At 38.0% G+C, this 21,928-nt stretch overlaps 1 protein-coding gene across 1 annotated transcript in view; it reads right to left on the bottom strand.

Annotated features, from left to right (window-relative positions):
- FAAH2 (fatty acid amide hydrolase 2) overlaps positions 1–21,928 on the bottom strand; it is a 186,114-nt gene that overhangs the window by 36,795 nt on the left and 127,391 nt on the right. Inside the window, 3 exon segments of the mRNA XM_060182667.1 lie at positions 12,672–12,866; positions 16,081–16,194; positions 20,286–20,403. Of these exon segments, the coding sequence (XP_060038650.1) occupies positions 12,672–12,866; positions 16,081–16,194; positions 20,286–20,403 (427 nt within the window).

Below are 21,928 nucleotides of genomic sequence, written 5' to 3'. Positions count from 1 at the left end.
CAAGAACTTCCAATACTATGCTGAAGAGTAATGGTGATTAGCAGCCCTGTCTATTCCCTGATCTGAGGGGAAATGTTTTCAACTTCTGTCCATTGAGTATGATGTTTGCTGTTGGTTTGCTATATATGGATTCTACTATCTTTAGGAATTTCCCATCTATTCCCATTTTTTTGTAGAGTTTTGAGCATGAATGGGTGTTGGATTTTGTCAGAGGTTTTCTCTGCATCTATTGAGATAATCATGTGGTTTTTGGCTTTGATTTTATTGAAGATGAATGACATTGATAGACTTACATATGTTGAACCAGCCTTGCATTCCTGGGATGAATCCCACTTGATCATGATGAACAATCTTTTTGATATGCTGCTGTATCCGGTTGGCCAAGATCTTGTTCTATTTTACAAATACTATTATATATACATGCATATCTCTCCCCTCAGGTGACCGAAATTAACTCTTAGTATACTTTCCATTGCCAGACGACAAGAATTATCACCCACTGTGAGAGAAACTTGTCTCACTTTTCATACCTTCTCTATACACTATCGCCCTTCTCCCACCTCCAAGCCAATTAAAAAAAGTATATATATATATATATATATATATATATATATATATATATATATATATATATATATATATCCTTTCACTGCTTTTTTTTCTGTTTCCTTCTTTCCTTTTTTCTTTTCTCTCTTTTTCCCCCTGTCTTCCTCTCTCCCTTCCTCCTCTCTCTGCCTTCTGTATTTACTGATACTTATTTGTGAACTATTTCAGGGAAGAAGTCTGACTCAGAGCTGACTCTATTTGTGTGTATCTCTGCTCTACTTCCCCTTCCCCTCTTGCTACCCCTAGAATCTACAGTGGACAGTAGATTTGCATAATTGTCTATTCCTGCTATCTCTTTTATTCTTTCTCTTTCTTTTTCATTTAGATTTGGTTGATATTTTTTCTAGACATGTCATTTTAAACACGAATTTAGATCTGTACTGTCTTAATTGTTTGGGGGTGCGTTGTCCGGTGGTGTCTTCTTGTGCAACTTCACTTCCAGCAATTGCAGGGTGTGATCACTGCACGGATCTCTGCGTATTCTAGCTCCTCTGCCTTCAGAGCCAAGCTGGGGATCTCGGCCAGGGGGCCCAGTCCTGTCAGGGAGGCCGCAGTCTCCGTGTGGTCCAGGAGCTGCCCAGACTTCATAGCTGGAGGGCAGGCGGGCCAGCCATGCAGAAGGCACGGGTTGAGGTGCCTGGGGGTGGGGGCCAAGATAGGCTGCAGCTCTGCCCATCATGCCCGCTGCCCTGCTCCTGGCGGCCGAGCAGAATGTAGGGAGTATGCGCCCAGTGCCCCTTGTCATGCAGTGGTGAACAGACTCCTGTGGGAGGGCGGTGGGCGAAAACCAGAGTGTGAAGAGCAAAGTGTTCCAGAAACAGAGAAACTGTTCATGAAGAAAGGGCAGAGGCCTTTGGAAACCTCTTCATAAGTAGAAAAACAGCGCATAGTGGCTAGGTAGCCAAACATCTTCACTTATCTGGGGGATAGACAGGTTAGGTCCCACATTGTGGCGCCATATGTTAGTCAAAGTTCAGGGCACCAGTATGGCGGGCTAGCTTCGTGGACGGGAGACAGAGATGACCAGAAACTCATGGCTGAGCTGAGAACGCAGTTTAATCTTTATTCACGACCTGGCAAGCAGTCCAACAACCTAATCATAACAGGATCCTGTCTTACCTCTCTCTCCTCAGGCCAAAGAGTCCGGAACCAAGGAATTATGTAGGATAGGCAGTAGGGAGAAGCAATAAGCGTGAAAAGGCAAGGACTAAACCAAAATCTCCTGGAGGCAGGAGGAGTGAGACCAAACCAATGTAACAGAATGACCATGTAAATAGACCACAACGTCAAGCAATGTAACAGAAGGGATCCCAGAAGTAGAACTAGAAGCATACCAACATATATATATGATATAGATATACAGATATAGCCTGTGGGAGTGGTGGATTCACAGTGCAGGCCCTAGCCCCACTGATAACCTTGGAGGGAAAAGAAGGAAGATAAAAATCACACTTGATAAAAAACAGTTGATAAGGTCCAATACCCATTTAAGATAAAGGCACTAAAAAATTGGGAGTGGGAGGAAAAGTCCTCAACATTATAAAGGCAATATATAACAAATCCCTGACTAATATCTTACTCAGTGGTGAAAAACTGAAAGTTTTCCCCCTAAAATGAGGAACTAGACAATGATGTCCAGGCTCACCACTTCTATTCAACATATCCTTAGACATTCTTGTCATTGCAATCAGGCAATAAAGAAATATCAAAGGAATACAGATTGTTAGGATAAAGTTAACATGCCATTATTTGTTGATGATATGCTGTTATAAATCAAGAAGTCCCAAAACTCTACCAAAAACTACTGGAAATCATCAATAAACTCAGTAAACCATCCCAGGTGGTTCACTTCCTAACAAGTCCAAAACCTAGATATAGACCAGGTTCCAGGAGATACAGCAAATGTTCACAGGTATCCATAAACTAGGGCAAATATATACCTGAAAGTAGTACACTAGAATTTGCAGTGAGTACCCCCCAACAGTTCATCTCCACTATTCCAACCTTTGGGTCCATGATTCTTCAACAATTTGTTTGGCTTTGTATGTTAACTGTCTTTTCAGCCACCAGGCTCCAGATGACATCAGGATGCTGGCCAGGCTTCCCTGGACTGAAGACCCCACCAATGCATCCTGGAGCTCTGCTTCCCCAGAGACTCACCCTACTAGGGAAAGAGAGAGGCAACCTGGGAGTATGGATCAACCATATTCAGTGTACGCCCATGTACAGTGTTCCTGTTCCCCCTGTAATTGGGGAAGCAATTACAGAAGCCAGACCTCCCACCTTCTGCAACACACAGCGACCCTGGGTCCATGCTCCCAGAGGGATAGAGAATGGGAAAGCTATTGGGGAGGGGATGGGATATGGAGATTGGGTGGCAAGAATTGTGTTGAGTTGTACCCCCTCATCCTATGATTTTGTTAATTTCTCCTTTCTTAAATAAATATATTAATTAAAAAACAAATAAGGTGAAGGCGATTTTCAATGAAAATTATACGACCGTTACAAGAAACAGAGGAATACACATGTACACACACAATGGGGAGCATCCTCTGTTCATGGATTGGAAGGATAAATATCATTAAAATGGCAATCCTGACAAAATCAATCTATAGATTCAATGTAATCCCTATTAAAATCCCAGTGATATAGTTCAAGGAAATTGAACAACTTATCTGAATTTTGTGATTCTTCTTCTTCTAGCATTTGCCCTTCTTCCGTAGCCAGTCAACAGCGTCAGGTTGAGCCTGATGTAAAGTTTCGAGACTTCCTTTGAAACTGGAGAGGTGGCAGTCGTTGACTATGTGAGTCATAGTCTGTAGCCGCAGGGGCAGTTCGGGTCGTCTCTGGCTCCCCAGCGATGGAACATAGCGGCGCACAGGCCATGGCCTGTTCGATAGCGATTGAGGAGGGCCCAATCATAACGTGCTAGGTCAAAGCCAGGTTGACACTTGCAGGGGTCTGTGATGAAGTATTTGTTCTTTACCTCAGCTGACTGCCAACTCTGTTTCCAAGAGACTGGAACAGAGAAGTTCAGTGTAGGCATAGGGGACCAGATTGGGTGACGAGACGTCAAGCGTTGGACAGGGTGGGCAAAGATATCCGTGTATATTGGCAGGTCTGGTCGAGCGTAGACGTGGGAAATGAACTTAGATGATGCCGCATCCCGACGAATATCTGGCGGGGCGATGTTGCTAAGAACTGGCAGCCATGGAACGGGGTGGAACGGATGGTTCCAGAAATTATCCTCATGGAGGAATATAATTTGGAATCGACCAAGTGGACATGGGGGCTACGGAACCATACTGGGGCACAGTATTCTGCAGTGGAATAGCATAATGCCAGACAGAGATGATGATCGTAGTGTGGAAGCGCTCGCGCCCCATGAGGAGCTGGCCAGTCTTGCAATGATGTTATTCCTCGCGCCCACCACAAAATCAATCTATAGTTTCAATGTAATCCCTATTAAAATCCCAGTGATATATTTCAAGGAAATTGAACAACTGATCTGAAAATTTTGTGATTATATATATAATCAAAAGCTGTGCTGAGGAAAAAGAAAAATATAGAGACATTGCAATTCCTGAATTCAGCTTACATATATCACAAAGCAACAGCAGTTAAAATAGTGTGGTATTTGAACAAAACTGGACACATGGACCAATGGAACAGAACACAGATCCCAAAACTAAACCCTTATATGTATGTATAGGTATGTTATATACATTTAAGGTGTCAAAATTGCCCAATGGTGAAGAGTAAGTCTCTTTAGCAGTAGGTTTTGAATGAATTGGACAACCAAATGTCAGAAAATGAAACTAGCACACCACCTAACACCATGTACCAAAATTAACTCAAAATGGATCACAGGTCTGGATATTACATTTGAGACCATAAAATACATAGAAAAATACATTGGTGAAGCATTTCAGGAACTTAATTAAAGACATATTTGGAGACTCTAGCATGTGGCCAAGGGAAACAAAAAAAATGTATGAACAGTTGGGACTATATCAAATTGAAAATCTTCTACACAAAAAAAGAAAATTCCATAAGGATAAATATGAATTCCATAAAATGGGAAAATATATTTGCATGCTACAGATAAGTGGCTGTTATCAAACATCTATAAAGAACTCATTCAGCCCCAAAACAAAAACAAGAACCCTATAAACAATACTGAGATCCTATCTAATACCTGTGAGTATGGGCTCTATCAATAAAACAAAAGATTTTGAAAATTCCTTTGTTATTATTTGCTGTATCATACACAGCATCATCATAATTTATGTCATTTGACGTTATTTGTGTGTCTTACATAGTAATGCCACCAGTTGCTTCTGTTCTCCTTGGTCTAAGCTTTTTTTTTTTTTAATTTTTTTCCTCCACGGTTATTGCTGGGCTCTGTGCCTGCACCATGAATCCACTGCTCCTGGAGGCCATTTTCCCCCCTTTTGTTGCCCTTGTTGTAGCCTCTTTGTGGCTATTATTATTACCATTGTTGTTCATTGTTGGATAAGACAGAGAGAAATGGAGAGAGGAGGGGAAGATGTGGGGGCAAGAAAGATAGACACCTGCAGACCTGCTTTACTGCCTGTGAAGCGACTCCTCTGCAGGTGGGGAGCCGGGGGCTTGAACCGGGATCCTTATGCTGGTCCTTGCGCTTTGCACCATGTGCGCTTACCCACTGTGCCACCACCCGACCCCCTCTGGTCTAAGCTTTTAAGAGAGTCGACATTTTAAAGATTCAGCCTATGGTGTGTGCATTAAAAAGTTTGAGACATTCAGTCAATTTTTCTCCTCTCATATTAATTATGTGGTGATTTATTATCAAAGTAAGGACTGAAAAAGCTGAATAAGGGCAAGAGACTGGCATACTTTAAGGATGACTCTTTAGTCATTATCAAGCCACCCCTCAGCTGGGGTAGTAGTCGGGGAGTCCCAAACATACATGAAGGGCCTAAATCTTGAATAGATGACTCTCTCCATTGTTACTGACCATCTATATCAGGAACAACACAATAGACCCTTTTGCGTGTCCCCATAGGACCTTGCCCTCAACATAGATAAACAACAGTAGAGAATGTTCCATCCTCCAAAGGGAGGCTGGGCAACACACTCTATATGTTCCACCTGAGGAAGATATTGAGGTCCTGATATTGAGGCAGCTTGGAACATTCCTACTCATGACCACAGAATGTAAGCTCAGATCTACAGGGATGCAAAGATCACATAGATTCCTAAGTTGAATATAGTCCCCAGATCAGATCGATGGGATTTACAATCAACAATATTTACACACCTTTACTATATTTGGGAGCTACTCTTGTCCCTGATCCAGATTTATGGTCTTTTATCCATCCATGCCATCATCTCCCCAGACAATAACTTAGATCTACCTGCACATCAGATGTCAGGCTCAGGAAAAAAAAAACTAGTATATTCGTGGGCTCTTTGGAATATAACTAAAATAGGACTGCTAACTATCTACAAAATGGAGACCCCCCCAACTCTTCATATGCACTTTTTAAAAAATAATTTATTTCTTTTTTGGGGAATTGATGCTTTACATTCAACAGTAAATACAATAGTTTGTACATGCATAACATTCCCCAGATTCCCATTTAACAATACAACCCCCACTATGGCATTCATCATCTTTCATGGACCTGTATTCTCCCCACCCACCCCAGAGTCTTTTACTTTGGTGTAATACTCCAATTCCATTTCAGGTTCGACTTGTGTTTTCTTTTCTAATCTTGTTTTTCAACTTCGGCCTGAGAGTGAGATCATCCCATATTCATCCTTCAGTTTCTGACTTATTTCACTCAACATGAATTTTTCAAGGTCCATCCAAGATCGGCTGAAAATGGTGAAGTCACCATTTTTTACAGCTGAGTAGTATTCCATTGTGTATATATACCACAACTTGCTCAGCCATTCATCTGTTGTTGGACACCTGGGTTGCTTGCAGGTTTTGGCTATTACAAATTGTGCTGCCAAGAACATATGTGTACACAGATCTTTTTGGATGGATGTGTTGGGTTCCTTAGGATATATCCCCAGGAGGGGAATTGCAGGGTCATAGGGTAGATCCATTTCTAGCCTTCTGAGAGTTCTCCAGACTGTTCGCCACAGAGGTTGGACCAATTGACATTCCCACCAGCAGTGCAGGAGGGTTCCTTTGACCCCACAACCTCTCCAGCATTTGCTGCTGTTCCCTTTTCTGATGTATGACATTCTCACAGGAGTGAAGTGATATCTCATTGTTGTCTTGATTTGCATTTCTCTGACAATCAGAGACTTGGAGCATTTTTTCATGTGTTTCTCGGCTTTTTGGATCCCTTCTGTGGTGAATATTCTGTCCAAGTCCTCCCCCCATTTTTGGATGGGGTTATTTGTTGTCTTGTTGTTGAGTCTGGCAAGCTCTTTATATATGTTGGTTATTAAACTCTTATCTGATGTATGGCATGTAAAGATCTTCTCCCATTCTGTGAGGGGTCTCTTGGTTTGGGTAGTGGTTTCTTTTGCTGTGAAGAAGCTTTTTAATTTGATGTAGTCCCATAGGTTTATACTTGCCTTAGTCTTCCTTGTAATTGGATTCGTTTCATTGAAAATGTCTTTAAAATTTATGCGGAAAAAAGTTCTGCCAATATTTTCCTCTAAGTATCTGATAATTTCTGGTCTAACATCCAAGTCCTTGATCCACTTGGAATTTACTTTTGTATTTAGTGAAATACAGTGATTCAGTTTCATTCTTCTGCATGTTTCAACCCATTGTTTCCAACAACATTTGCTGAAGAGACTCTGCTTTCCCCATGTAATAGTCTGGGCCCCGTGTCAAAGATTAGATGTCCATACGTGTGGGGCCTCATTTCTGGGCTCTCAATTCTATTCCACTGGTCAGTGTGTCTGCTCATGTTCCACTACCAAGCAGTTTTGATGACAATGGCCCTATAATACAGTTTGAGATCTGGGAGTGTGATGCCTCTGGTTCTGTTCTTTTTTCTCAAGATTGTTTTGGCAATTCTAGGTCTTTTCTGGTTCCAGATAAACATTTGTAGCATTTGTTCTATTCTCCTAAAAAATGTGCTTGGGATCTTGATGGGGATAGCATTAAATTTGTAGATGGCTCTGGGTAATATATTCATTTTGATGATGTTAATTCTTCCAACCCATGAACATGGAATATCTTTCCACTTCTTTGTGTCTTTTTCAATTTCTTTGAGTAGTGACTCATAATTTTCAGTATACAAGTCTTTCACTTCTTTGGTTAGGTTTACTCCTAGATATTTTATTGTTTTTGTTGCTATAGAAAAAGGAACTGATTTCTGGATTTCAATTTCTTCTAACTTAGTGTTTGCATAGAGGAATGCCACTGACTTTTGAATGTTAATTTTATAGCCTGACACCTTACTGTATTGCCTGATGATTTCCAAAAGCTTCTTGCTGGATTCCTTAGGTTTTTCCATGTATACTATTATGTCATCTGCAAATAAGGAGAGTTTGACTTCTTCTCTTCCAATCTGTATACCTTTAATTCCTTGCTCCTGCCTGATTGCTATGGCAAGAACTTCCAACACTATGTTGAATAGTAATGGTGATAGTGGGCAGCCCTGTCTAGTACCTGATCTGAGGGGAAATGCTTCCAGTTTTTCACCATTGAGTATGATGTTGGCTGTAGGTTTGCTATATATAGACTCCACTATCTTCAGGAATTTTCCATCTATTCCCATTTGTTGTAGTGTTTTGATCATAAAGGGATGTTGTATTTATTTTGTCAAAGGCTTTCTCTGCATCTATTGATACGACCATGTGGTTTTTGGTCTTGCTTTTGTTGATGTGGTGGATCACATTGATTGATTTACATATATTAAACCAACCTTGCATGCCTGGGATAAACCCCACTTGGTCATGATGAACAATCTTTTTGATATACTGTTGTATCTGGTTGGCTAGAATTTTGTTCAATATTTTCACATCTATGTTCATCAGAGATATTGGTCTGTAGTTTTCTTTTTTGGTTGTGTCCCTGTCTGCTTTTGGTATCAGGGTGATGTTGGCTTCATAGAAGCTGGCAGGGAGTATTCCAGCGTCTTCAATCTTCTGGAAGACTCTTAAAAGTAGAGGTACTAGTTCTTCTTTGAAGGTTTTGTAGAATTCATTTATAAAACCATCTGGTCCAGGACTTTTATTTTTGGGAAGATTTTTGATAACTCTTTCAATTTCATTAGCTGTGATGGGCCTGTTCATGTTACCCACTTCCTCTTTACTTAGTTTTGGAAGTTGCTAGGTATCTAGGAAATCGTCCATTTCTTCCAGGTTCTCTAGTTTGGTGGCATATAGTTGTTCATAGAAGCCTCGCATGATATGTTGAATTTCTGCAGTGTCTGTTGTGATATCTCCTCTTTCATTTACTGTCTGATTTATTTGGGTCTTCTCCCTTTTTTGTTTTGTGAGTCTGGCTAAGGGTTTGTCGATTTTGTTTACTCTTTCGAAGAATCAACATTTACTTTCATTGATCTTTTGTATGGTTTTCCTATTCTCAATGTTATTTATCTCTGCCCTAACTTTAGTGATTTCTGTCCTTCTGGTTGCTTTAGGATTCCTTTGTTGTTCTTCTTCTAGGTCTTTAAGATGTGCAATCAGGCTGTTTATTTGTGCCTTTTCTTGTTTCCTAATGTGTGCTTGTATAGCTATGAACTTCCCTGTTAGGACTGCTTTAGCTGTGTCCCAAATAATTTGATAGCTTGTGTCTTCATTTTCATTGAACTCTCGAAACATTTTGATTTCTTCCTTGATTTCCTCTTTGACCCAGAAGTTGTTAAGAAGTGTACTGTTGAGCTTCTACATTTTGGGACTGTTACTAATCTTTTGTTGATTGTTAAGTGTTAGTTTAATTCCACTGTGGTCTGAGAAGATGCTTGGGATGATTTCAGTGCTCTTGAATTGGCTAATGCTGTCTTTGTGGCCTAACATATGGTCTATCCTTGAGAATGATCCATGTGGATTTGAGTAAAATGTGTATTCCAGTTTCTTGGGATGAATGACTCTGAAAATGTCCAATAGTTCTAGTTTATCTATCTCTTCATTTAGCTCCCTTATGTCTTTACTGATTTTCTTCCTGGATGATCTGTCAAGTTGAGATAGTGGGGTGTTGAAGTCCCCTACTATGATTGTGTTACTGTTAACATATTGCTGTAGCTCTTTCAGTAGAAGTTTGATGTATTTATATGGCTTCTCATTGGGTGCATAGATGTTAATAATTGTTAAGTCCTCGTGATTGACTGATCCTCTGAGCATTAGTGTCCATTCTTATCTTTTTTAATCTTATCTATTTTAAAGTCTATCATGTCAGATATGAGAATAGCTGTTCCTGCCCTTTTTTGTGGGCCATACGCTTGTATGATACTTTTCCATCCTTTCACTTTAAGTCTGTGTTTGTCTTGTTGAGTTAGGTCAATTTCCTGTAGACAACATATTGTTAGGTTGTGTTTTCTGATCCATCTTCCTACTCTGTGTCTTTTAATAGGTGCATTCAGGCCATTGACATTTATTGATATCAAAGATTGAAGATATTTAACGCCATTCTTGTAGAGTTTTAGAGTGTTTTGATATATGTCCTATTTGTGGTGGTCTGGTTTTTTATAGGAGACCTTTCAGAACTTCTTTCAGGGCAGGCTTGGTGATGGTTGCTTCCTTCAACTGTTGCTTGTCTGAGAAGGTTTTCATGTTTCCATCTAGCCTGAATGACAGTCTAGCAGGATATAGTATTCTTGGCTGAAAGCCTTTCTCATTGAGTACTCAATAGATATCTTGCCATTCTCTTCTGGCCTGTAGTGTTTGTATGGAGAAGTCTGCTGCTAATCGTATGGGTTTTCCTTTGTAGGCGACTCTTTGTTTTTCTCTTGCAGCCTTGAGGATCCTTTCTTTATCCTTATTCCTTTCCAGTCTAAGTATGACATGTCTTGGTGTCTTTAGGTCTGGGTTAATTCTGTTTGGGACCCTCTGGGCTTCTTGATTCTTTATGTCTTTGGTGTTGTCTAGACTAGAGAAATTTTCAGCTATTATGGCCTGGAGAATGCTTTCTTACTCTCCTTCTCTTTCTTCCTCTGGTAAGCCAATAATGCATATATTGTTTCTTTTGAAGTCATCCCATAGGACTCTGTTGTTGTTTTCAGCATCTCTTAATCTCCTTTTGAGATCCCTTACTTCTTTTTTAGTTGTCTCTAATTCATCCTCAATCTTGCTAATTCTGTTTTCAGCCTCATAGATTCTATTCTCTCTGCCCTCTACTGCTTTCTGGAGTTCATCTATTTTGTTGCCCTGCTCTGATACTGTTTTAGCTTGTTCAGCTAGTTGCCTTCTTAGCTCATCAATTTCAGCTTTCAGCTCTCTAATAACCATGAGATTATTAGAATTTTCTTCCATATTCTCATTTGTTGTTCCTGCATTTCTGATTACAATTTTTTCAAATTCTTTACTCACTCCTGTTATTATTTCCTTAGCTAATGTTTGGATGTTGAACTCATTGTTTTGTGCTTCACCCTCTGGAGGACTTTTAGCTGGACTCTTGTCCTGGTTCGAGTCTCCAATATTTTTTCTTGTTGTTTTAACCATTTTATATATTATGTTATGAGTTCCCTTTATCAGTACTTTTCAAATTATTGATCACTATTGCCTGGATTGACTTGTGTCTAAGTAATTTAATTAAAGGGTTTACCGAGGTGGAAGTTAACAGTTTTTTCAATCCCTGAGTTGGAGCTCAGTGGTATAAAAGCCCTTTTTTTTCCCCTGTAGGCTATGGGAGCCTGAGGTCTTTTAAACTATCAATAGGCTTCTTAGCTTAATCACTGACTCCTGACCAAGAGATAAAGCAGGGTGTGGCAGAGATAATCCAGTGTTTATGCAAAGAGACTTTCACAGCCCCTCAGCTATGCCACCGAGGTATAGATCTTCTCCTGAGTTTCCCGGTTAGATCTCTGTCCCCTGGTGTCCCTCCCTGTTGCTGCTCCAGATTCTGAGGGTAGTAGCAATGGAGACTCAGAGTTGCAATTGGTGAGTCTCTGGGGAGTCTTTTCCTCCCTTCAGCTGTCCCCTTGTTGGTGGAGCAGACTGGAGGTGGTGTCTCCACTGATAAACTGTTGAACTGTTAGCAGTCACTTGATCTCTCCTTAGGCCCCTCTCTCCTCTCTTTCACCATCCACGTGTGCTTGTACTCATGGGTGATTTACTGGGTTCCTGTGGTCATTCTAGTCCTGTCTTGTTTCGGTCCGGGTGGTCTCCTTTGGTATTCCTAGTTGATCCGGGAAAGGAGAGGAGAGGAGAGGAGAGGAGAGGAGAGGAGAGGAGAGGAGAGGAGAGGAGAGGAGAGGAGAGGAGAGAAAGTGATCTGCTGCTCGTAGCTCTGCCTCCGGAAGTCGAATCCCTTATGCAATTTTCTAGCTTTTAGGTTCATGGTTAGTCAACATTTTTTTGGCTCTATATATTAACTCTATACGTTAACTCTATATGTTAACCAGACTTCCCTTGACAGACTACCTCAGCAATGTGTCCTGGAGTTCCACTTCCCCAGAACCCCACCCCAATAGGGAAAGAGAGAGACAGGCTGGGAGTATGGATTGACCTGCCAGTGCCCATTTTCAATGGGGAAGCAATTACACGAGCCAGACATTCCACCTTCTGCACCCCATAATGACCCTGTTGTCCATACTCCCAGAGGGATAAAGAATAGGAAAGCTATCAGAGGATGGGATGGGATACGAAGTTCTGGTGGTATGAACTGTTTGGAGTTGTAACTCTCTTATCCTATGGTTTTGTCAATGTTTCCTTTTTATAAATAAAATAAAATAAAATAAAATGTGGAAACTCATAGCTACTAGAAATTTCTAGCTTGCACTAGAGAGTGAAAATGTTTGCAAGTTATCTTCCACATGACAACAGCAACTGTTTTCTGGAATTCATTTTGAATTTCATAGCATTTTATATATACAAATTATGTTTATTTCATATAAAATGTCTATGTTGTTCTAAGATTTTAGAATAAAATAAAAAAATCTATGTACCTCTATAAGCAAAATTGAAAGGTCTTGTCAGAGGAACATGATGCTTGGGAGCCACTGTGGGATGAGAAGGATATAAGAAGACTCCATCATCTCCAAGAATCTCCAACAGCTCATTACGTAGACTTTCTTCCATTGCCTTATACTTCTTGTATTTCTCATTTCTATACTTAAGCTTTTCTTCCAACAAGGCCAGTCCTACAGAATGATAACATATAATACAATTTCACCTTACATATTTATTTATTGCCCACTTTTGTTTTTATTATGCCTTTATAGATCCAGGTAAACTTTTGCTGATGGCAAGTTAGACAGGCAGATAAATAAGGTTTATTCAATTAGTGTACATTCATTCTAGAAAAATGAAAATAGTGACAAAATAAACAGTTCAACTATTTATGTTCATTTATGTTTGGGAAATGTAATTGTTTATCATAAGCACCTAAATAACATAAGTAATAGAACAACTTTATAATGAAACATTTATTTCTAAATTACTTTATTGTTAGACATGGTGATTTATAAGTTAGTTCTTGTCACATATAGTTTCTAGTTTCCCCTTGATAGGTGACTGACTATGCACCACACCCATCATCAGCTGGCATCATCCTTCACAATCTGGCACTGGTTCCCGTTTTCAACTCCTTTAAAAAAATCCTTGGACCTGCTGTAAGAGAGCAGGACTAGTATAAATCCCACTCTCTATTTTTCCTTTTCTTTACTTCTTAAGTAAACAAAGACTGAGGTCGTCTTGTATTCATCCTTTTACTACTGGTTTATAACACTTCACATGATTCCTAAGCCATCTAAGATGTAGTAAAAGAAATGTTATCATTTCTTACAGCTAAGAAGTATTTCATTTTGTATAGGTATTATAATCTTAACCTGCCATCTGTCTTTGAACATTTGGGTAGTTGCCAAATTTAAGGTATCATAAAATGTGCTAGTAAGAATATAGGTGTGCTCTTCAGCTATGTATTTTGTGTTCTTTTGTTAGGAGATATCTCCCTTTCTACATGGAGCTCTTATTTCACTCTGGCCTTGAAGCTTTGTGTTTCTCATGTGGAATGATTAGAAGCCAATATTAACTGACAATAACTGATCACAAATTCTCTTTGATGTTACTTGAAGATCTCTGTGTGGCCAGAAGCCAAGCCCAAGGAAATTACCCTCAAAAACCTCTTCATATCATCATCTATCTGTACAGAAAGTTCACCGAGAACATGAGAAGCTTCAGAGAACATGATACAAAACAGCCGTAAAAGAAACCTATAACATATGGGAACAACAGAACTAAGAACACTGAAGGAAAACGGGAATCTGGGAGTATTTTTGCCTCTTTCCTACCTGCTCCCCAAGCATTGAAGCAAGGGATTTGAGTCTTTGGAGGCTTCATTTTAGGGGTAAGCTACATCCAGCCCAACCAAGAGAAAGAACTTATAAAACCACATTCCAGAAGTTAAACCATACCTCAGATTTTAGTAGAAATAAAAGTTTCCACGAAGTACCTTAGACTGCTAGACTCATAAAAGGGAATCACAGCTGTATTAGAAATAACAGTGCCTCGCTTTAATGATCTTTTTGATCAATACCAGGACACCCCATATCTGGGATTTACTCAGAGATTACCTGGATTCCTAGAGATATTATGTGCCTAGACCTCTAACAGATCCCTCTCTTCATCATCACTGATCATTTCATTCAAGAACATCGTCCTAAGCCCTCTTATAGGTCTCTTTAGGACCTTGCCCTTATTGTAGAGCAACAATGATAGGGGCTACTCCACTACCCAAAGGGAGGTTGGGTCAAACTATTATTCAGGAAGAAGACTGGTCCTGAAATGAGTATAGCCTAGAATGTTCTTAGCTGTGATAATGGACTGTGAGCTCAGACTGATGGGTTCTCAGGGTTTACACAGGATTCTGTATTCAGTATAAATAGATATGTGACTTAGGTCAGACAATGGGGCTAATAATGGTACTGATACACTTTCCTCATATTTGGGAGTTATTCTCTTCCCTGATTCATCTTTCTAATCCTATCCTCAACTCGGACATCATCTTCACAGCCATTACTTTTAGTCCACCTGTTTGTTAGCTATTAGGCTCAGGAAAAAATTACTAAAGTCATGGGCCACATGGAACACACCTAAAATAGACTTTCTAGCTTCCCACATGAAGATCCCTAGTTTCATTTGCTCTATTCCTACGTTTAGGTTCCTGTTTATTTAACAATTTGGTTTATATCTTACCACTTTTCAGCCACCAAGTTGCAGACTCTACCATGACACCATCCTGACCTCTATGGGCAGATTACCTCACCAATGTGTCCTAGAACCACACCTCTCCACAGCTCTACCTCACTAGGAAAAGATAGAAACATGCTGGGGGTATGTATTGACCTGCCAACATCTATGTCCAGTGGAGAAGCAAACAGAAGCCAGATCTTCCACTTTCCGCACCTCATAAAGAATTTTGGAAGTTTTTTTTCCATAGCAATCAGTCAAGAGAAAAGGAATTAAAAGGATACTGGTTGGAAGAAAAGAAGTCAAACTGTCACTGATATGTTTATGGCTCCAAGTAGAATAGATAGTTTGATGATGGAGGCTAGTAAGCTCATAAGAAGCCATCACATTTTTATCTCTGAAAAACTCAAAAAAGACACCCCAATAAGCACAAGTAGGACTAATTTTGGGTTGTCAATGTTTCATAAAATGTAACTTTGTGTGGCGTGGGAAGTGGTGCAGTGGTAAAGCTTTGGACTCTCAAGCACGAGGTCCTGAGTTTGATCCCCGGCAGCACATGTGCCAGAGTAATGTCTGATTCTTTCTCTCTCCTCCTATTTTTCTCATAAATAAATAAACTTTTTAAAAATGTACTTTTGTTTCATATCATTTATGGAACATGTTATGCAGTAAGTATAACAATAGCTTTATCAAACATAAACATTTTATTGTTCTTTGTGGGTATAGTCTGGAACTAATCTTACAATCTTGAAAACTACTATCAATCAAAAATTAAAAATGCCAAAGAAACATTTTAAAAAGCAAGTATTTGGCATACATTATGGTATCAGCATACAGAAGGTACTGATTATTCAATCTTGCTATCCTTATGCACTGCAAGTGTTTCTCATTATTATATTTAATTTTTTTAAACTTTATTTTATCTGATAGAAAAGAAAGAAATTGAGAGAGAGAGAGAGAGTTACCTGAAGTACTGTTTTACCACTCTGAAGCTTTCCCCTGCAGGTGGGGAAAGGATGCCTGAACCTGTATTCTTGTGCATGGTATTACATGCACTAAACTAAGTGTGCCACCACCCGGCCCCTCATTAGTATACTTTTGGTATGGTATTCTTTCTTCTCCTGGAAAAACATCAAAACAGTTTTAGAGAAATTACAGTTTACATACCAATAGAAGGTATGGTGTGTATTGACATACCCAGACACCATTTTACCAATTCCCATAGAGCGTTTACAGATTTCCCATGGTCACCAAGCAAGTCCACAAATTTCATAGGTTCCTAATATTGATGAAAATAAACAAAAGCAATTATTCACTCAAAAACTCATGGTTGAGACAAAAATGTATACAGAATTTTTCATAGGGCCATTAATAACATTCACAAATCACCAACTAGTAAATAGGTTAAAATGTGTCAGTAAATTTGAGTATTATTAAGATATAGTAATAAATAAAGTACTAAACATGATGCAGAAAGGATGACATCCAAAAACTGTTCTACTCAAAATAAACTAGTCACAGGGCAAGCAAAATAGCTCACTTGAATAGTGTACTGCTTTGTCATGTGTGCAATCTAAGTCATATCTATAGAGACAGAAAGTAGGTTAATAAGTCCTGATGACGACAATATTGGACGGAGTGACTGCTGTCTTTTTTTTTCATATAATGAACATTTTCTCAAACAGATTGTAGGAATGGTTATGTAAATGTAAATATATTCTCAAATATAAATATAAATGTAAATATATTCTCAAATATAAATATAAATGTAAATATATTCTCAAATATAAATATAAATGTAAATATATTCTCAAATGTAAATATATTCTCAAATAGATTGTAGGAATGGTTATGTAAATGTAAATATATAAAATCACTGAATTATGTGTTTTAAATGGGCAACTTGCTTTTTACAAAAAATATCTACATTTCCCTAAAATATAAAATTCAAGGACAAGTAATATAATTGAACACATAGGCACATCCTATTTTCACAGTTAAAGTTTTAATATTTACTTGTTCTTAAATCATTTGAAAGTACATGCTGGTACTTTGAGAAAGATAGTGGGAAAAATTGGGCCAGGAAACTAGCTGATTTGGATAGTGTGCTGCTTTGTCTTGTATATAACCCAGGTTTAAGCATGACCCTTAGCACATTGAAGGAAGTTTTAGTACTATGGTCTCTTTTACTATCTTTGTTCCTCTGGAAACAACAACAACAAAACTAGTACTAGTATGTTTTTCAAGATTGTGAGTTGTGACTACAGCATCATTAAGGACAATGGTCTGCTTTACACCAGCAACCTCTATTGAGGGATTGGGGTTGGGGGGCAGTTTGAAAACCTGTGAACAGTGGATTACAAAGAGAATGGATGGAGAGGAATTGGAATGTTGATTATATAAGTTTTAATAATATTTTTACTAATGGAGGAGTAAGAATCTTATAGCTCCTTTACTCAACATGCTAGATCCCTGGTGATAAGTTGCAATTCACCTTTCCAGTTTATTAATAAATCTTTCTACTTCAAACATTATACAGACCCAGATTATCATATATTCTGACTACACATTAAAACTCTATTTAAATTTTCAAGTGAAGACTGCTCTAATGAAACTTTAAAGTTTACACTGTATATATATATATATATATATATATATATATATTTACAACTTTATATTTTCAAATCAAGTATCATTTCTAGGGCCTTTATAAATATCTGTCATTCATAAACTCTTCTTTAATTACATTCATTGAGGCATTCCTTAACCCTAATAGAATGTTATTTGCTTTACTTATGACTTTTTTTTTGAGAATTTTGCATTGTGCTGTATATACAATTACCTTAGTTTCCCCTCTAGATAGCATAATATATGTAATGATATAACATTAGATGTTTTATGTCCTGTAAGAACTATCATGTTGCTCAATAAATATTTGGAGGTGTTGGGGAGACAGTCTGTCAGGCCATAGGAGATCAGGTGGTGCACACCTGGTAGAGTGTACGTGCATGATACCAAGAACAAGGATCTAGATTTAAGCTACCAATTTCCACCCCCAGGGAAAAAGCTTCAGGACTAGTGGAGCACTGTTGCTGATAACTGTCTCTCGCTCTCCCTCACATTTCTTTATATCTTTACAAAAAAGGAGGGTATGACCACCAGGAGTGGTGGAGTTTTGAACAGGCAATGAGTCCCAGGAATATCCCTGGTGACAAAGAAAAAAACAAAGTGAGTTATTAGTGAACAATATGGTGGAGTGCTTATGACCACTAGCTCAAAGATAGGCATGATGATTCAAAGGGAGAGGTAATCAGCTTTAACTTCCTTTTAACTTATTGTTGGTTTTAAATTTCAGGACAAATTATAATAATCAGCTCTTTGTTAAGAGCTTATCTAGTTAAAGAAAAAAATCATGCATATGAACACAGGATGTAATTTGTATCACAGATTTTTACTTTATTTTAGATATTAAAAATCTAATTCTGAAGCTACATCTCCGTTTGTGAATATACATGGATTTTCCACTTTGAGATTTCTAGGGTGCTTTTTTAAATAAAAATAAGTTATCTGTGTGTTTCTTAAACAAGTGTGGCAACTGATAATTTATTTTTCTGAAGGTATAAAGGAATCAAGAAAGTTTTTCTCTTATTGTAAAGTATATAGTAGGAAGTTTAGAGTAAATATTCTTTCTTTATTATTTTTAAATAGCTAGAACGCTGCACATGACAGATTTTGTCACTCTGGACTATTTTGTTTACATTCAGACAGAGAAAAGACAAAGGAAAGATACTGCAACACTGAAGCTTCCTCCATTGCCTTATCGCCTCCCATGTGATGATGGAGCTTAAACTTGTGCCATGCCCCACTTAGTAAGAAATATCTCCAAGCTTAAGAAAAATATTAATTTACACAAAAGTATGTACCAGAGGTACTAATAGCTTCATTCCACAGAAGAGTAAGTTTAAAAAATACATGAATTATCCACTCCTGAAGAAATAAAAAAATCTCAAAAAATACTCAAAGGTAATGTGCATATATAAAGTTCTAGAAATAATTTAATAAATTATGGCAGTGTTATGGAATGAATTCTTTATTTTGGATAGAGACAGAATTTGAGGAGGAAGGGGGAGAAAAACAGAGAGAGAGAGAGGCACTGCTTTATCCCTTGTGGAGCTTTTCCCCCAGCAGGTGGGAACCAGAGCTTAAACCATGTCCCTGTGCATAATAACATATATGGTTAGGGCCAGGTGGTGGAACACCTGGTTAAGTGCACACATTATAGTGCACAGGGACCCAGGCTCAAGCTATTGATCCCCACCTGGAGAGGGAAATCTATACAAGTGGTAAAACATGGCTGCAGGTGTCTCTCTCTCCCTCTCTATTTTCCCCACACCTCAACTTCTCTGCTTCTATCCAATAATAAATAAAGATAAAAAGAAGATATATTTTTTAAAGAATGTATTCTACAAAGTACACCACCATCTGGTCCCATGTGACTTGCAGTTTTAATTTGCTTCTGTATACACACTAACACACACATTGTTACTGGCCAGTTTATGTATAAATATTAAAAGGTCTGAAAAATATATATATATTGTTTTTCATAGGATAGAATAGAGCCTAGTTTTCTCAAATAATTCATATTTAAAATCCTTAGTAAGATCAAAAGAAAGCATAAGTAAAACTTCTTTCGTAATTGTCCATATAACTCTACTGATATAGTAGATGTGAGCAGGCAATGAAAACACATAGGATAAAAACAGGACATAATATATTTCTTAAAAAAACAACCAGCAGCAACAACAAAAATAACTTCTGAGGAGGTAAGCAAATGAGCTCCTTACAACTGGTTTTTACCAAATTGTGGGTAAATATATCTCAACATGCCAATATCGTACCTGCCTCAGGTATGCCTATGGCCTAATTAATCTGCATGGGTGAGCTGCACAATGTTTCAAACATGAATTGTTGTCTATGGGCTCTACAGCTCTAGCATGAAAATGAGCTTTCATAGCTTGATAGATGTCTTGTGTGAAATGAAGATGTACATGACTTGTTAGTATTTGCAGCTGTATAACTACTAATATATCATTTCATTAGGAGTGCTAGATAAGAGACCTGTGAATCATTTAAATCTAAGGATTTAACAATATATCTACATAAAGTCTTGTCTGACTTTTATATTGGGATAAACACACATTCTGTCATCTCTACATAGTATAGCACTCATCAGATGGTATAATTTTAAATATTTAACTCTAATGATTTTTCTTATCAATTTCATTTCTCTTAATACCTGACATATGTATCATATTAGAAGCTTAATAAATATTAATGAATGAAGAAAAGGAAGAAAATAAGTAAACCTTCCTTCCCATCATATTCCATGGCTGACATCATTGTAACCCACAACTGAAAAGAATACTTCATTTGCTTCAATTTAACATGTTGGACTGAGGCCCCTACTATAGTTTCTAGGTAAGCCACAGCCTTAGAAAATAAATATATAAAAATAAATTAATTTTACTGGATAAAGGGAAATATGTTAGTAAGAGAGCACATAAGAAAGTTCTATACCCTCACTCCTCAAAGAAGGGACCAATTTACAAACTAAAGTAGTGAACTCTGAAAACAGGCTAATATATTGTAGCATCAGCAAGTCAAAATGGTCACAAGTCAAAGGGTCATCTGCTTCAAGAAACCTTTTCAGAGGTTTGAGTTGAAAACAGCCTACATCTATCACAAGTGGAGCTATACAGATGGATATTCAAATAAAGTACATGGAAAGGTTATGATGTATTTGAAGAGCAGAGGAAAAATTAAGGAAGCAATTTTGGCATAAGGAGAAAAGGGGGAAATCTCTACCATGAAAATCAGATTGGGTGGTGTTACTCTGTCTCCTAGCAGCCATGCCATATCAATTCATGCCAGTGCTATTGCTAGACTAAATCTTTAGAAGCATGCAGATTCTCAAGTCCCATAATGTAAAGTCTACTGAGTAGAAAAAGAGTGCATCTAAAACGTGTTAAGAGACAGCCAAACATGCTACTGATGTAGAGCACATTGGAAGTGAGTATGACCTTTCTTGTTTTTTATAAATACATTATATTTATTTATTCATCTTTTTATTATTTTTCTTTATTGTTGGATAAATGTTTTACAGTCAACAGTAAATAAAATAATTTGTAAATGTAATGCATTTCTCAATTTTCCACAAAACAATATAACCCCCATTAGGTCCTCTGTCATCATGTTCTAGGACCTGAACTCTTCCCCCCACCCGCACCAGTCTTTTACTCCAACAACAGTCCAAGTTATGCTTAGTGCTTTCTCTACTTATCTTGTTTTTCAACTGATGCCAGTGATTGAGATCATCCCATATTCATCATTCTATTTCTGATTTATTTCACTTAACAAGTTTTCTTCAAGTTCCATCCACTATGGGCTGAAAATGGTGAAATCAACATTTTACTCTGAAAATATCCATTGTTCTAGTTTATCTCTCTTAAATTAGTTCCCTTACTTCTTTATTGATTTTATGCCTGGATAATCTGTCAAGTTGAGAGTGGGATGTTGAAGTCCCCTACTATTACTGTGTTGTTGTTATTATCTTGCCATAGCTCTCTCAGTGGATGCTTGAAGTATTTAGATGGCCTCTCATTGGGTTCATAGATGTTGATAATTATTAAGTCCTCGTGATTGACTGATCCTCTGTGCACTAAGTAATGCCCATCCCTACCCTTTATATTTTACTTATTTTAAGCTTTATCGTGTCAGATATGAGAATAGCTGTTCCTGCCCTTCTTTGTGGTCCATTGGCTCGTATAGTAGTTTTCCATCCTTTCACTTTGTGTCAGTGTTTTTCTTGTTGAGTTAGGTGGGATTCCTGCAGACATCATACGGTTGGGTTGTGTTTTCTGATCCATCTTACTATTCTGTGATTTTTAATAGGTGAATTCAGGACACTGATATTTATTGATATTATAGAATAAAGGTATTTTAATGGTATTATAAA

Source organism: Erinaceus europaeus, chromosome X, assembly GCF_950295315.1.
Source record: "Erinaceus europaeus chromosome X, mEriEur2.1, whole genome shotgun sequence".
Classification (NCBI taxonomy): Eukaryota; Metazoa; Chordata; class Mammalia; order Eulipotyphla; family Erinaceidae; genus Erinaceus; species Erinaceus europaeus.
The sequence above is the reverse complement of the archived record's forward strand: the minus strand, read 5'-3'. Positions and strand labels throughout refer to the sequence as shown.